The following is a 14,306-nucleotide window of genomic DNA, read 5'->3' as shown; positions in this document are numbered from 1 at the left end:
CGTGATGTGATCAGCACGGTACCACGCTCCAGCTTCATACTGTTCTCGGAGTCACGGTCATGTGGCAACTCACTTTTAGTGGACAAGTTCAGTGTAACGTGCATCTGCCTATACCATGAAGTTTCGAAGGCGGTTCTCAATAACAGAAATATTACACAAATTTAAAATTTGCACTCAAAACTCAATAACGGCACAAGGTTTGTACATGAAAATAACATTTGTATTTATTTGGACAACATTCGTTCCTTTTTACGAGGTCTTCGCATGGTCTGCGCGTTTGTATGGAACTACACCTTCACGTCCCAAAGATAATGCGTTGACGTCCAACCACTTGAGATACTCAGCCACCCTCGTGTACACATCAGGGAAGGCGGGAATGACAGCGCACCCTGTCACCCCAAAGCTGACCAATCCGATCACGACCTCGCTCCCGTCGTCTTCCTCTATGATCAACGGTCCGCCACTGTCGCCCTGTGGAGATAAGAATAAACAATGATATTATTGCATTCTGCGTCCCTTTACTGTAGATATACTCGCTCGAAGCTAGAGCTATCCTTCGTCCACTGGAAGAATGAAGTGAGTGTCAACGAACCCACGTGACTTGTGAAGGATGCTATTGGGTAATTCCGATGATATTTGTTTCTCATAAACCGTGCGACTAGACTAGGATATCGTTTAAGAATTCTACCTCTACAGTCAATATGTCAACTACTTACTACAGTGACCCAAAATAGTGTTCACACTCTTTTGTATTTGAAGCTGCAATATCTACATTGAGTGTGTGTGTGTGAGCGGGGGTAGATATTCTGTTGTTGTTAGTTCCATCACAGCCCACCAAGCGGTAGGTATTTTTGTACCCAAACTTGCAGAGGTAAGCATTTTTTTTTTCTTTTGTGCGATGTAAGTGTAAAATAACCACCCAAATCTCCAAATTTAACACCGTTAAATTTCTACCCCTGGGAAACTGAAGAACGATATGTACCCCACAAAGCTATGGTCACTGGATGACATGAAACATGCGATTAACACTGCCTATATGCTTCCCTTCCTGCTGTTTGTTGATTTGTCGATCTGTTCTATACATGAGCGGCGCCAGGAAGCGCGAAACCATATGTTGAAAATATTAACTCTTACAGTGTCATACGTACTCACATTGAGTGCCCGAATGTTAGGTATTGTAGTGAGATCGCTGTTATTGTATAGTTACAACAGCCAAGCATTGAAAGAGAAGCAGCATATACTAGTATTTTCCTGTACTGTTGGCAGTCTCAACAAAGATCAGAGGCCGTTGTCTTTTCTTTTGTCAGTATTGTTGTTAATAATTATCTCTTTTTTTTGTTTTAAGTGGCCTGTTTCGTTTGTGTTTTTCGATATTTGCCTACAGCTGTTTTTTTGTTTTTTTGTCATTGTTGTTAAACGGTTTTATTGTCCACCTACTTGTTGTTCCTCTTTTCTCCAAGTCGCATTGGAACAAAAATTTCAGGTGCTTTCAAGATATCATCAGGTCGTGCTCGGAAAATTATTTAACGCGCATTGTATCGTGACGGCAGTTTACCTGTTAGCAAGTTACATATGTTCCACGTAACATGTTTAGTAAAATACCATTTCAGACTTTGTCGAGAAGCCAAAGTTCGCGAAGAAATGTTAGAGTTCGTTGATGGGGATAGTGTGACAGAAGGAGATTTTAAAAAAGATGAAATTGCCGTGCACTTTGCGTTTTGTCCTGACAGCGCAGCATCTGTGGCAGACGAAAGATAGCCAGTAGTGTAACCATAGTGTGTCATTATCTCCCCCAACCTTGGTCGGAAACCAATTCTATGGGGTGCAAGGGGGCAAACATTGCACAGAGAAAAATGTTTGTTTGGATTAACCAAAAAAATGTTAGTGGTGAACAAATAGTTTGTTTAAATAGGCATCAACCAAACAATTTTTCACCAGTACCAAAAGATTTGGTCAAGTTCTATTTGTTTGTCGTAAACAATTTTTTGGTTACAAATACCAAATATTATTTTGGTAAATCTAACCAAATCTAGCCCATTTGTTTAGAAAAACCAAATAATTTAGTCAAAATTACCAAATTTGCTTCTCTTACCAAATGTATTTACTTAAGGGTACCAAATGATTTGTTTTTGGTAACAAAATAATTTAATCAAATTTACCAAACCTGGTTAATTGTTGTTTATCATTACCAAATATTTTGCTACAGGAACAAAATAATTTAGTAAAATCTACTAAATTTGCCTGATGTTACCAAGCAGTTATATTTATGTTTACCAAATGATTTGTTTAGAATAACAAAATGATTTATTCAGAATTACTAAATGTGGCTAATTTTACCATGCAATATTTTTATCATTTCCAAATTATTTGTCTAGAGGAAACAAATTCTCAATTCAGAATAAAGGACAAAATGATACTCAAGATTGAATTAGGGTTCATGTAGTTCTTTATTTTTACTTCCAAATTTTGGAAATAAAAATACATTTGGATTTCTTTTTTTAATTCGTAAAAGTTCAGAGCCGTAGCTAGGGGACGGCAAACAATCTATATTAAAACGTTATAAAAGAGAGAATTCGACGGCCTATTAAATTAATATTGTTTTCAGTTTGCAATAATTTGGATCTAAAAATTGACTTGCGAGCGAAGCGAGCAACATGATTCTTTTCTGTAATGCATTGTAAATTACCAGTGAGAAGTAAGACCAACTATGTACTTCGGACTGTTACTTCTATATGCAGTTTGGTCTTAAATGCATGAACAATTATTTGGATGAAAATTCATTTTAAAATATTATTCAATGTTTCATGTCGATATTTTGATTAATGCATCAATTCTTGATGCTGAGACGATATTTTCAACAAATACCTCATCTCAACTCTCGTCTCCTATCTCTTCTCTCCTTCTCTCTCCCCTTCTTCTCCTCTGCTTATATGTCATATCGCCTTCCCTCCTGTTCTCGCCTCTTGTCTCCATCCCATTCTTCTCCACTCCTCTTATCTCCTCTCCTGTCTTAGATTTCCGACTTCACTGCACTCTTCTCCTCTTCTTTTCGTTCTTCTCATGTTCTCTCTTTTACTCTACTCTCAACTCCCCTCTTCTGGTCTCCTCCCCTCTTCTCAAACCTCCTCTTCTCTTCTTCGTGCTCCATTTTCCTCTTCTCTACTCGCATCTTTTCCCTTTCTCCTCATTACGTCTCCTATCCACATCTGTCTTCCATTATGTTCCCGCTTTAATTTTTCCTCTTCCCCTTTCGTTCTCTCTTTTTCCTCTCCTTTGTTGTCCCCTTTCGTTTGCTCTCTCCTCTTTTCCTTTGTGTAGACTCATCAGTGATGAAATTCTAGAGAATCGATTCTCTTTCTTTCAGAAAGTATTTCTTATTTGCTTGTTTGTTTGAGTTGATGTTTTAAGTCCACTTTATGCACAGTAAGGCTAATCGGGACTGGACCTACAGTTTAAAGTGGGATCCGAACCACTTGTGCCTCCACCGGGTATTGAACCCGGGACCCCTTGATTACAAGGCTGCGATGCTACCACTGCGCCATCGGGGAGGCCCTATTTCTTAGTTGCGACAAATGCAATACTGATATTTTATTTTTTAGAGTTTTATACAATAATACTTGGTTTTATTCCTTTCGCGTATTTCATAAATATATATTGTGCATATGGAAACCTCTACACGGAATCCACCAGCACCTTACGTAATTTGAGTTGCCTAGTTTAAAATGTCGTTGTCCTAAAACTTTTTACAGACACTGTACATGAAAGTCATACATATCATATGTACAAAACTAATTTATTCGTCATGCATTTTCTGTATTTCAAAAATACAGTTTGTGTGTTTGTTCACAATTTATTAGCTAATGTGAAATTGAACGTGTTGAAAAAAAATATTTCAAATTGTTTGCCCGACTTCTCCCCTTTTTGCGTGATTTACGAGGATAACAACATCTTTGATACTATTACTAATATTACTACTACTGCTTTTAATAATAATGTGATTATTATTATTATTGGTACGTTTATCCTGATACTTGCTTCCCCAGACAAAAATTCGTGGTTTCGCCTCTGCTAAAACATGCATGCATACTTCATGCTTTCAACATCGCACCCCCTAAATTTTATTCCGCACCTCCTCAGCACCCCCAGATGATTAATCCTGGCGCCGCCACTGGTTCTATAACATTGCAGACAAAGTATTGCAGCCAATGAACATCTGTAACTTCAAGATATATGACACGCGAAACAGTTCATACTTGCTGTTATTAGTGTTCGCATTATTAACGTTCAAAAAGTGTAAACAAATATTTTGGGACACTCTATGTATGGACAAAGCCTAGTTGAGAATTAGCAAATAAACAGGAAAATTGCTCACCACAAGCGACATGATTTTGTTTCCAATGACTCAGTGGAGGAAAGATAAGATTATTCTTGAACACTTCCACCCTAGACTCCATTGTTGCATGCTAACGAGGCTCTGGTACCTGGATCTACAGCCAGGATAATCGTATCTCATCTCGTCATCATTCATTTCCATCGTCGCGATTAGCCAAAAGTGGAAGAAATGCGACGTTCATGAATCAAAAAAGGAAAAGAAACCTTACCCGCAATTAAAACCTAGGACAGTTGCCATAATGTTCCTTTCATTATATATTATTAACTAACTAGCTAACTAACAAACTCTCTAGCCTTCTTAAACCCGAAGATTTACGGCTGCAGCAACACAAGCCTCCCATCTGTCCCTATCCTGGGCAAGATCAATCCAATCTTTTCCATCCTTACCGATTTCCTTTAGGTCCATCTCAACGTTATCCCTACATCTTCGTCTTGGTCTTCCAACTGGTCTCTTACCATCAGGTTTCCCAACAAGAATCCTGTAAACTCTTCTTTCCTCTCCCATTCGTGCCACATGGCCTGCCCGTCTAAGTCTTCTTGATTTAATTATTCTAATAATATCTGGACATGAATACAAAATTATGTAGTTCTAAATTATGTAACCTTCTCCACTCACCTGTCTCCTCATCCCTTTTAGGTCCAAATATTTTCATAATGATTATATTTACAAAATACTCGTAATTTATGTTCCTCTTTTAATGTAAGGGACCAAGTTTCACATCCAAATATATATTATTAATGTTGTATTATTACATATTTACAAACACACACACATACATGCAGCACTAGTTCCTTGTCATGAAAAGATAAAGAGGTGAAAGGGCGCTAAACAGATCTAGATGAAAAGTTGCAGTTTTGCTTCAGGATATTCTACACTCAAAATTAATTCTATTTAAGATATACCTACTGTTTTTTATCCTTTCATCCATATATGTACATTTTTTTCACTGTCGCAAATAACTCCAGAACAATACACCTTCACTTTGAACAAGGGCAAAGAATTCTCAACTTGTATATTCGTAAAGAATGTTGTAAAACATGATTGACCTATGTGAAACCTGAGTTACGAATATTTCCAATAGGTATGTGACTTTTCACACACCCTGCACATGGTAAAAAATATGATTGTCCTTACAAAACATGTTCCTTGGAGCGATTCTGGCGCAGCGCATATCATTCCAAGACCAACCGGTTCTTCTATGATGCTGGAGCACTGGAAATTGGAAAGTGTCACAACGTCAAGCTTTTGTAGAATTGGGCTTGGCTCTCCCATCGGGAAAGAAGTGATGCCCCACCCTGCCACCACTGCCTGTCTGCCTGTGTAGGAATTAGCTGCAAAAGGGTAAGAAAACTGTTATTTGATAAACGTTACAACTAACATATTACTTCAACTGTTGCAATAGAGAAAGTAATACCTACTCTATGTCCCTCTCTGCATTAATGTTACTTGTAATTTTAAAAATGCCTCTACTTCTTGATTTACCCTCGTACAATGAACATTATAAGCGGAGTGGTTAGCACAGCGCTCTATGACAAGTGGCAGAAAATCGAAGTAAAATAAACGAAATCAATCGATCAATGAACATTATAAGTAATTCTAGTTCGCCAAAAATTTTAACCAACATGATTTTGTTGTTGATCTGGTTCGTTTTACTTCACTTCTCTGCCACTTTCGAAGATGAGGATGAGTGAAGATATGATGAAATGGACACTCACAAAGAACACTCCTGCCCAGGTCTGGAGTCGAACCCGGAATCTCTGGTGTTCACAAAGATGAGACTTTAAGAAACAACAAAATACATTTGAATGACGTCACGTTTCTTCATGATATCATTGAAATTGCTGTGAATATACCAGCAAATTTTGGGGAAAATTGACATTTTAGGATCTGAGTGACTGTTTTTGTAGCTTCATGAACAATTTTCATACCTTCACTTTCTCGATTAACAATCACAAATATCAACAATGACAATAAAATTCGATTAAAATTGTTCTGCAAAGGTGTATTTTTCTTACTTACAAGGGTCCGGTAAACACACGGGGCGAATCCTGTCAGAGAAGGGGACGGGTTTGTCCAGGCGCAGAAGTGCGATGTCATTGGCCAGAAGAAAGGGGTGGAAATGCGAGTGGAACAACACTTGCTGCACGTTCCTCGTTATGTGGATAGTTTCGTTGTCTGTCGTCAAATCGTGATCCCCCAGGTGAAGTCGTAGCGTTTCGATTGGCGTGTCACGGCTGTAGGAGAGTAAAAATATATATACAGGAATAGGATGAGAAAAGGGCCTCTGATCACTGAAATAAATGAATGAATGACTCACTCCCTCCCTTTTTCAAAATTAAGAATTACGTCTTTGTATAGCAGTTTTTAAGCAGCTATTATATTCCTCATGCAAAAGAAATGTTACATGAAAAACGTTTAGAAAATATTTCAAAGTGTTTTGTGTCTGGTCATTTGTTTTTTATATAACAATTAACATTTTTATTGAAAAATATGTATGTACATTAAGAGGCCAACCTAACAGTTTTATGCCGGCCTCGGTAGCCGAGCGTGTTGGGTGGTCGACTCAACTCGCTTTGATCCTGAGGTCTCGGGTATCGTACATATTAATATTGCCATAAAGTCGTGTTTAAGACCTCAAATTGTCCAGAATTCACTAAACAACATACTGGTATAATTGTCATATCAGCTCGTGATTTTGAAACTCTTTTTAGTAAAAATGTTAACAATACTCATAATTATATATTTAGTATATAGTAATAAGTCATGTGTTTTGCTGTCTCCGGTCATAGCCGCTCCAAAGTTGATGGTCTAGAACATTTCAAATGTGTATTTAAAGTTAAGTTATGTGGCACAATTCAGAGGAAACTTTACAAGAGAAGCAAATTAATACATTAGATCCTCTTAAGCAAAATTATTTGGGAGCTCTGCCATCACATCGTTAACATTGGGAAGGGGGGGCACGAGCCCCCCAAGCCCCATGGAGTCGGCGCCTATGCTTATCACAGGAAAATAAATACGTTGATATTTCGTGACCTAGGTCACATTCTCATCGGAGAAGAGAGAGGAGCACAGAATACTAACTATAGCGTTGGTACAATGTTGCCAGGGAAAGTTAGAAGATAGGAAACAAATGTAAGGTACTTTCACCAGTGTTTACTGCATAGGGTGGGTGGTTTCGGGGAAGAGGAAAAAGGGTTATTGGTTGGCTAGGTTGATTCCAGGGTATATATATACATTCAGGCGAGGTTGGTCCTACAGGCAGCATTAAGTTAGCTTCGTTAAAATTGAAACTAAGTAATAAAAAAAAGAAGGGAAATACTCCCTCTGCCCCATAATTATTGTCCGTTACACTTTTGTTTGTTGTCTCATAATACTTGTCCGATATTCAAACTGTGACATTCGTGTATACAGAAGAAGAAAATGAAACACGGGAATGAGTCATACAACGTTATTACTCAAGGATCAGTACAAATTGGCCGATCAAGTATTCAAAAGAACATAAATAAAAAGTTACAATTTTGGCATACCGGACTATAATTATGGGACAGAGGGGGTATAAAATAGAGAGTATGTGGTGTCAATCTCTGCGTATTGTTGAAAAATATGACGTCACAAATGGTAGAATTCATAATAGCGACCAAGTTCGCTGAAGAGAAAATATATGTTTCAACAAAATGTGTTCAACTTAAAATTTGCCACATAAATATTTATCATATATTTTGTTTACCGTTACCTGATAATTGCATGAAAGCGAAAATATCTTTCTTATGAATGACTTGATTTATTTTACTTCGCTTTTGTGACACTTTTGCCTAATTACGAAGATGAGAATGAATTTAGTCTGCAATGCACTCTAGAGTGTACTATGTGGAAATGAGGTTGGTATTTACGTGTCTTCAGCAAGGATTACCCCTTACACCGTCATTTCCTTTATGTTCTGCAAGTATTGCAATTTGCTTTTGCCTTTGAAGTCCGTGGTGCAGGTAGCTCAGTATCTTACTTAAAGGCTGACTTGGTATCAAACTGAGAATGACTCGTTACTAGAAACTAACCCGTTAAGTGATTTTGCTAAAGCCTGAATCACACGGAACTGGATTTCAAGTAGGAATGTCCTAGTTTGCGCTGGACTGGCTATCCATTTGCTAGTTTTCGCCTCACACGATACTTGTTAGTTGTTATCGACTATTGTTCCCATAAGACATTGCGCAGAGCAGACAATCTGTACTGTAAAGATGGACGAGCAATTTGAAGAATGTTGTAGGAGAATTACTGTATTGTGCTTATATTGAAAATTAAAAAAGAAAAGTATGGACTAGGGATTGGCTCCAAAAAAATATAGTAATCATTGCGTACCGAAGAAGCTTTTTACTTAACTCGGGTATTTAATATTCAGACATGAGATTCGCAGGATTCATTCACATTTTTTTTTAAAAAAAATCAAACATTTAATTTAATACACTTGTAATAATAAGGATTTTCATTTTCGGCTAATTTTATTTGTCACGTACACATCTCATCGCTTTGCATAAATACCTAAATATTAATGAACTGAACACGAATGCACTGCACGTCATCTCGTTGCTTTTTCTTTTTATCGAGAAACAAAAACAAACACAGCCAATACTCGGAAACCACAGACAAAAAAACTCCCCTTTGCAAACTCACAGATTATCTTCACATGACCAAACTTTGCTCTGATTGGCTGTTCCACAGAATCCAGTCGGGAAGAGCTAGTAGCAATTAGAACATGTCCTATTCCTCCAAACCAGTGAAGCAGCCAGCCAGGCAGCCATCACATCCGGGCAGGTAGCCAGTTCAGCGCCAACTAACTGGATATCCAGTTCCGTGTGATTCGGCCTTAACTTACCAATACCTTATTTTCTCTACTGGTTCCTCCTCTACCAATCAGAATCAACCTTTAATCACGTGGCCAACATGGCGTATGTTTCTACCCTCGTCCAATGGCGCACGGGAACAAAGTTTGCATTCTACCTACTATGGATTTTACATCATGCTTACGTCATGATGCAATGGGCTGCTGTGAGGACGAACTGGTCGTTGATGAGGGCGCCACCGCAGAAGAACAGATCGTCCATGAACAGGGCCGCCTGCCACGGGAACTCGTGAGGGGCAGTGTCCACGCCGCCAACTATCCTGGCCTCCTTCCGCTTACCCTCTACATCGCAGCGACCGTCCATCAAGTGAGAGGCCACCTGTTGTAAGTGCTTCTTCGTGGTACCTTGAAAAATATTAGACAAGATTTTAATAGCTCGGCGGAAGAACGACCCAAGTCCACTTTTCAGCATTTTGAAACGACCAATTAAAATATTTATTTATTGTTTTGGATACCGAAGTTAAGACACAAGCCTTTTCTACCACTTAACCATCTCTACTTGAGATTATAAAAAATTATTATAATACATACGAGTTTTGAGATATTGTATAAAAACTAAAAATATTTATATAATAAGAAAAAGAAAAAAACAGGAGGAGAAATATACATATACACTGTAAGAAAAGCAAGAAAACATAAACACACACTCATAACAAAAATTCTCAATATACCAAAAGAGCCATCTCTTGGTGCACCACGGGCGTAGAAAGTGTCACCACTCATTTCAAGTTACAAAAAACAGAAAGCTTGTTATTTCTATCGGTAATAACAGAAATATCGTTCAATTGGTTGGTACATATTTGAACAGAATAACCAAATTAAACAATACGATACATCGAAAACACTTGGTGAAAATTACAGGAACCATATTATGTTTTCACGTTCTTCAATTTAAAATAAATTAAATGGTCCTACAGCTTTGAAAATTCCAAATATGTTTTTCTTTATGTGAGAGGTCATAAAATAAACATTATTACTGAAATTTCGGGCTAACTTTAAAAGATTTTTCTTGATCAAGGTGAGTAAAAGTTAATAATATTATATAAAAAGTACGCATGTCAGTACACTAATGGAATGAAGTGTAAAATAATAATAATAATAATAAAAAACAACTGTGATGGATATTTACTCATAGTAGAGAACTTCGTTCAAGGATATAATAATAATAAATTTGCAATTAAATGGATATATTTTTATTAGCTGATAATAGTTATTATTTAATAATTTAAAAAAATATTTTTAACATTATTGCTTAAAATTCATTATTGCAATTATGGGCATATAAATAGGAATGTCAGAAGAAAAAGAGTGAATACTCGTTTTGTAAACGAAAATTTTAATTGTGTTATGTTCAATTGTATATGATAATAATTTTATCAAGGGCTTATCCAGAAAAAATCAATTTGGGAGTTAAGGTTTTCAGAAAGGTGTAAATTTAGTAGCAAAATTACCACAAATCAAGCAATTGTGAAAATTTTTAAGGATGTGAAAATCTTGGTGTATTTTAATGGTGATGGACCAACTGGTTTGATGGCAAAACGAAGTTTAAGTTAATCTCTAAATTGAATAATTATCTAATTCTTAATATAAATTGTTACTTGTACTTAGAAACATTATTTTTAAGTCTAGAAGTCAAGAAGGTACCGTAATAGAATGTGTTGAAAACTGGTTCCGGAAAGCTCCACCAGAAGATGCTTCTATATCTCTCCTGATGGCGGCGCCACCGTACGTCTTCCCAGAAGTAAAATATGTTGGGGAAATATTCCGAGCCTTCTGCTACAGGTTCCTTTCGGCCACAGGTAGGTGGTGCTTGAAAGAAATAACAATAAATATATTATTATTGGATAAAATGTACATGCAAGAACTTACATTATGATTTTATTAGTTGTATACTAAAATATTGTTTTTCTCTTCAGAGTTTAAAACTTAACTTTAATAGTTAAAATGCAGTAGAATACAAAAAACCGCGAACATTTCATGATAATAATGTACATTCATATTATATAATATTAAGGCTTTGAGTTTCATATGAATGCATACGTTTGGGGATATATTTCCCAATACGAAAAACAAGGGGTAACATTTATATCCAAATACTAACACCATTAAGCCTTGTTTCCATTATTATGAAAAAATATAAATATGCTGACCAAGGCAGTAATTTATTTTATTAAAAACATAAACTAAACGTAACGTTTCAACCTTCTAGCAAGGTCTTCATCAGACTCTGTATCAAGTACAAAAGTAACAAGATACCAAAAGCAGGGCATTATATATACACAAAACATTACTCCCTCCAGACTATTAGAAAGTTGTTTATTCCTATAAATTATAGGAGAATGAGATAGTGAAAGGGTAGTGAAGGCGCTGGAAACCATTTGGAATAACGGTTACAGTATAATGGGAGATAAAATAATGTTAATGAGTGAAGGACTGAATATAGGTTCTAGCCTAAGCCCAGCATTGGCTGAATTGGTTATGAATGAATGGGAAAAGAAAGTGATAGAAAAAGGAGGTGACAAAATAATTTTGTTTTGCAGATATGTGGACGATTGTTTTGGCATATGGAAGGGAACAAAGAGGCAGCTTGACATTTTTGCCAAAGAAATACAAGATGAAGAAAGAGGGATTTTATTGGAACTTGAAATAGAAGAAGAAGGCAAGTTAAGCTACCTTGATATATTGATGAAAAGGAAGAGAGGAGAAGAAATTGGCATCAGAAGAAGTGTGCAGCAGGGAGTAGTGGGGTTTACGGGGGGGACAGGACGAGAAAGGAAGAGCCCCTCTCCAGCAGCGTTGCTACACTTGAAACTTGCTTAACATGAGCATATGAGTTTTTTGAGCAAGTGTGGAATCTTGTCTAATTCAAGATTTTTGTAAAAATGCCCTCGGGAATTTTTCAGAAAAGAAGAGCTCTCTTAGATTGATTTGCACATACTTAAAACTTGCATCAGCCAGATTTTTGTTCATAAATTTGCCAAAAATTGATATATTTTTGGCTACACCAGAAATTAAGCTTATAGTATGTTTTTCTGTCAAAATCCCAGGAATCTTGAAGATATCTATTGGGTTCTGAGGCCGAGTGGAGTGTGGTGCATTGCCTTGTAATCAAAAGGTTCGAGTTTGAGTTCTTATAAAATCTGATGGCAAAATGTTAATATTGTTGCTTTGTAAGCAAAAGGCTCGGGTTCGAGTCCTGATAGATTGAAATATGTGTGGCACTCCACACGTGAGATTTTGAGAATAATTATTCCTAGTTGATATACAACTCCCAGATCTTAAACCTGGTAAAAAGTGTTGTTCAACAGAGCAAAATTATTCTCTATTGGGAACCCAAGAGTTTTGTAATTCGGAAAGTATTAACTCTTCTCAAGCAAATTTGTTAATATTTACAAAAGTTGCATCAGCCAGTCTATAAACTTGTATCCATACCCACTTATACATATTTACTTCAGGTTTAAGTTCAATTGGATACTATTCAATTTGCTTATTGCAAATATGCAATTAAAACAAAACAATATGCAGAGCTTACCTCTAGAATTGCTTCGTGCTTGCACGTTTCCCCTCTGTGGCAATGTGCGCAATTCCCGAGACGGTAGTATTGATTTTTTTCCTCAGTGCCAGTATTAACAGAAATTCCCGATTATTGCATCAGCTAGTTATGAGAGAGTGACTGAGGGGAACAGACGTGTTGATACAGTGCTTCTCATACTTACTGGTTTAAATTCATATTGAACAATATTTGTTGTAATCTATTCATATTTAGAGTCAAGCTTATATTTGTCCCAGCCTGTTATACATAACAAGGTTATTGCTATTCAAGATATGCATGTTCGTGCAGGCATTTGCGCCGGGTCAGTGTGAATAATTTTCTACTTGTAAGCTATTGGCTTTAGATTAGAATCCCAGGAAATTTTATATAAATACCAAAACCAAAAATATTAAGTGTATACACACATATATATATTTACACATACAAATCACAGTGCTGAACCCAACTGATATTTTTTATTCAGTATAAAGTTTTGAATTGAAACCCAAAAAATTGTATATAATAAACAATAGCAAAAATGCCGAATCAAAAATATTGTGACCAATGCAATAAAAATATATTTAGCTCTAATTGGGCCAGACACCAAAAGATTTGTAACCCGGACAAATACAGAACTCCCACAAAAATTTGCCCCAATTGCAATAGAAAATATAGCATGGAATATTTCACATATAAACATAAAGATACTTGCTCTGCACAACCATCCACATCTGGTCTGAAAAGAAGGCACGAAGTGCCTCTTAATGCCAGAGCAGCAAAACAGCCACGCTATGAGCCTATCCATAGCAGTTTTAACGGCCAACTTAGGGATTATCGGTTTGTATCAGAGTCAAGATGTGGCATTGAGAATTTCTTGAACAGTATAAATTCTGATCTCCAGGCAATTCTCAATGCACAAAATGGCTCTTATAAGCTCTCCCTCAAATTGTTTGTACAATATAAGAAGCCAAACGGCACAAAATTTACACAGCCCCACATAACAGAAACTGTACCTGTATACTCAAATGCAAATTCGGACAAAATAATAAGCAGCTTGATAAATCAACTGAATATTAAATACTCTGAATTTGCGGCAAAAGAGTCAGGATGGGCCCTATGCGGTTCATCACACAAGTTATATGTTAATATTTCTGAATTCAGCCCATTACAAGGATCTACATATGTGCCATTACCTGCCAATATCAAAAACAAAAGAGCCGTGGTCAATATAAAAAATGCCGACCAGAAATGCTTTTTGTGGTGTATATTAGCTGCTTTGTATCCAGTTTCAAGCCATCCTGAGAGAATAACTTATTATAAACAGCATGAACATCTTTTTGACGATGCAATGGAGGGTTTAGAATATCCAATGTCAGTTCAGAATATTGATAAATTTGAAAAAAGGGCCAGGCACATCGATGGCAAACAATTATCTATTAATGTATTTATTTATTCCACTGGCAATTGCCCGATAGCACCTCTCAGAA

At 36.6% G+C, this 14,306-nt stretch overlaps 1 protein-coding gene across 1 annotated transcript in view; it reads right to left on the bottom strand.

Moving 5' to 3' along the window:
* Positions 1–249: 249 nt before the first annotated feature.
* Positions 250–14,306, bottom strand: part of LOC146004451 (uncharacterized) — a 57,649-nt gene continuing 43,592 nt past the window's right edge. The window contains exons 7-11 of the mRNA XM_083143305.1: positions 10,932–11,096; positions 9,413–9,632; positions 6,413–6,627; positions 5,528–5,724; positions 250–471 (exon numbers count right to left, since the gene is read on the bottom strand). Coding sequence (XP_082999431.1) covers positions 250–471; positions 5,528–5,724; positions 6,413–6,627; positions 9,413–9,632; positions 10,932–11,096 — 1,019 coding nt within the window. The remainder of the gene's footprint in view (positions 472–5,527; positions 5,725–6,412; positions 6,628–9,412; positions 9,633–10,931; positions 11,097–14,306) is intronic.

This window comes from Lepisma saccharinum, chromosome 21 (genome assembly GCF_977018435.1).
Source record: "Lepisma saccharinum chromosome 21, izLepSacc3.1, whole genome shotgun sequence".
In the NCBI taxonomy this organism is placed as follows: domain Eukaryota; kingdom Metazoa; phylum Arthropoda; class Insecta; order Zygentoma; family Lepismatidae; genus Lepisma; species Lepisma saccharinum.
The sequence above is the reverse complement of the archived record's forward strand: the minus strand, read 5'-3'. Positions and strand labels throughout refer to the sequence as shown.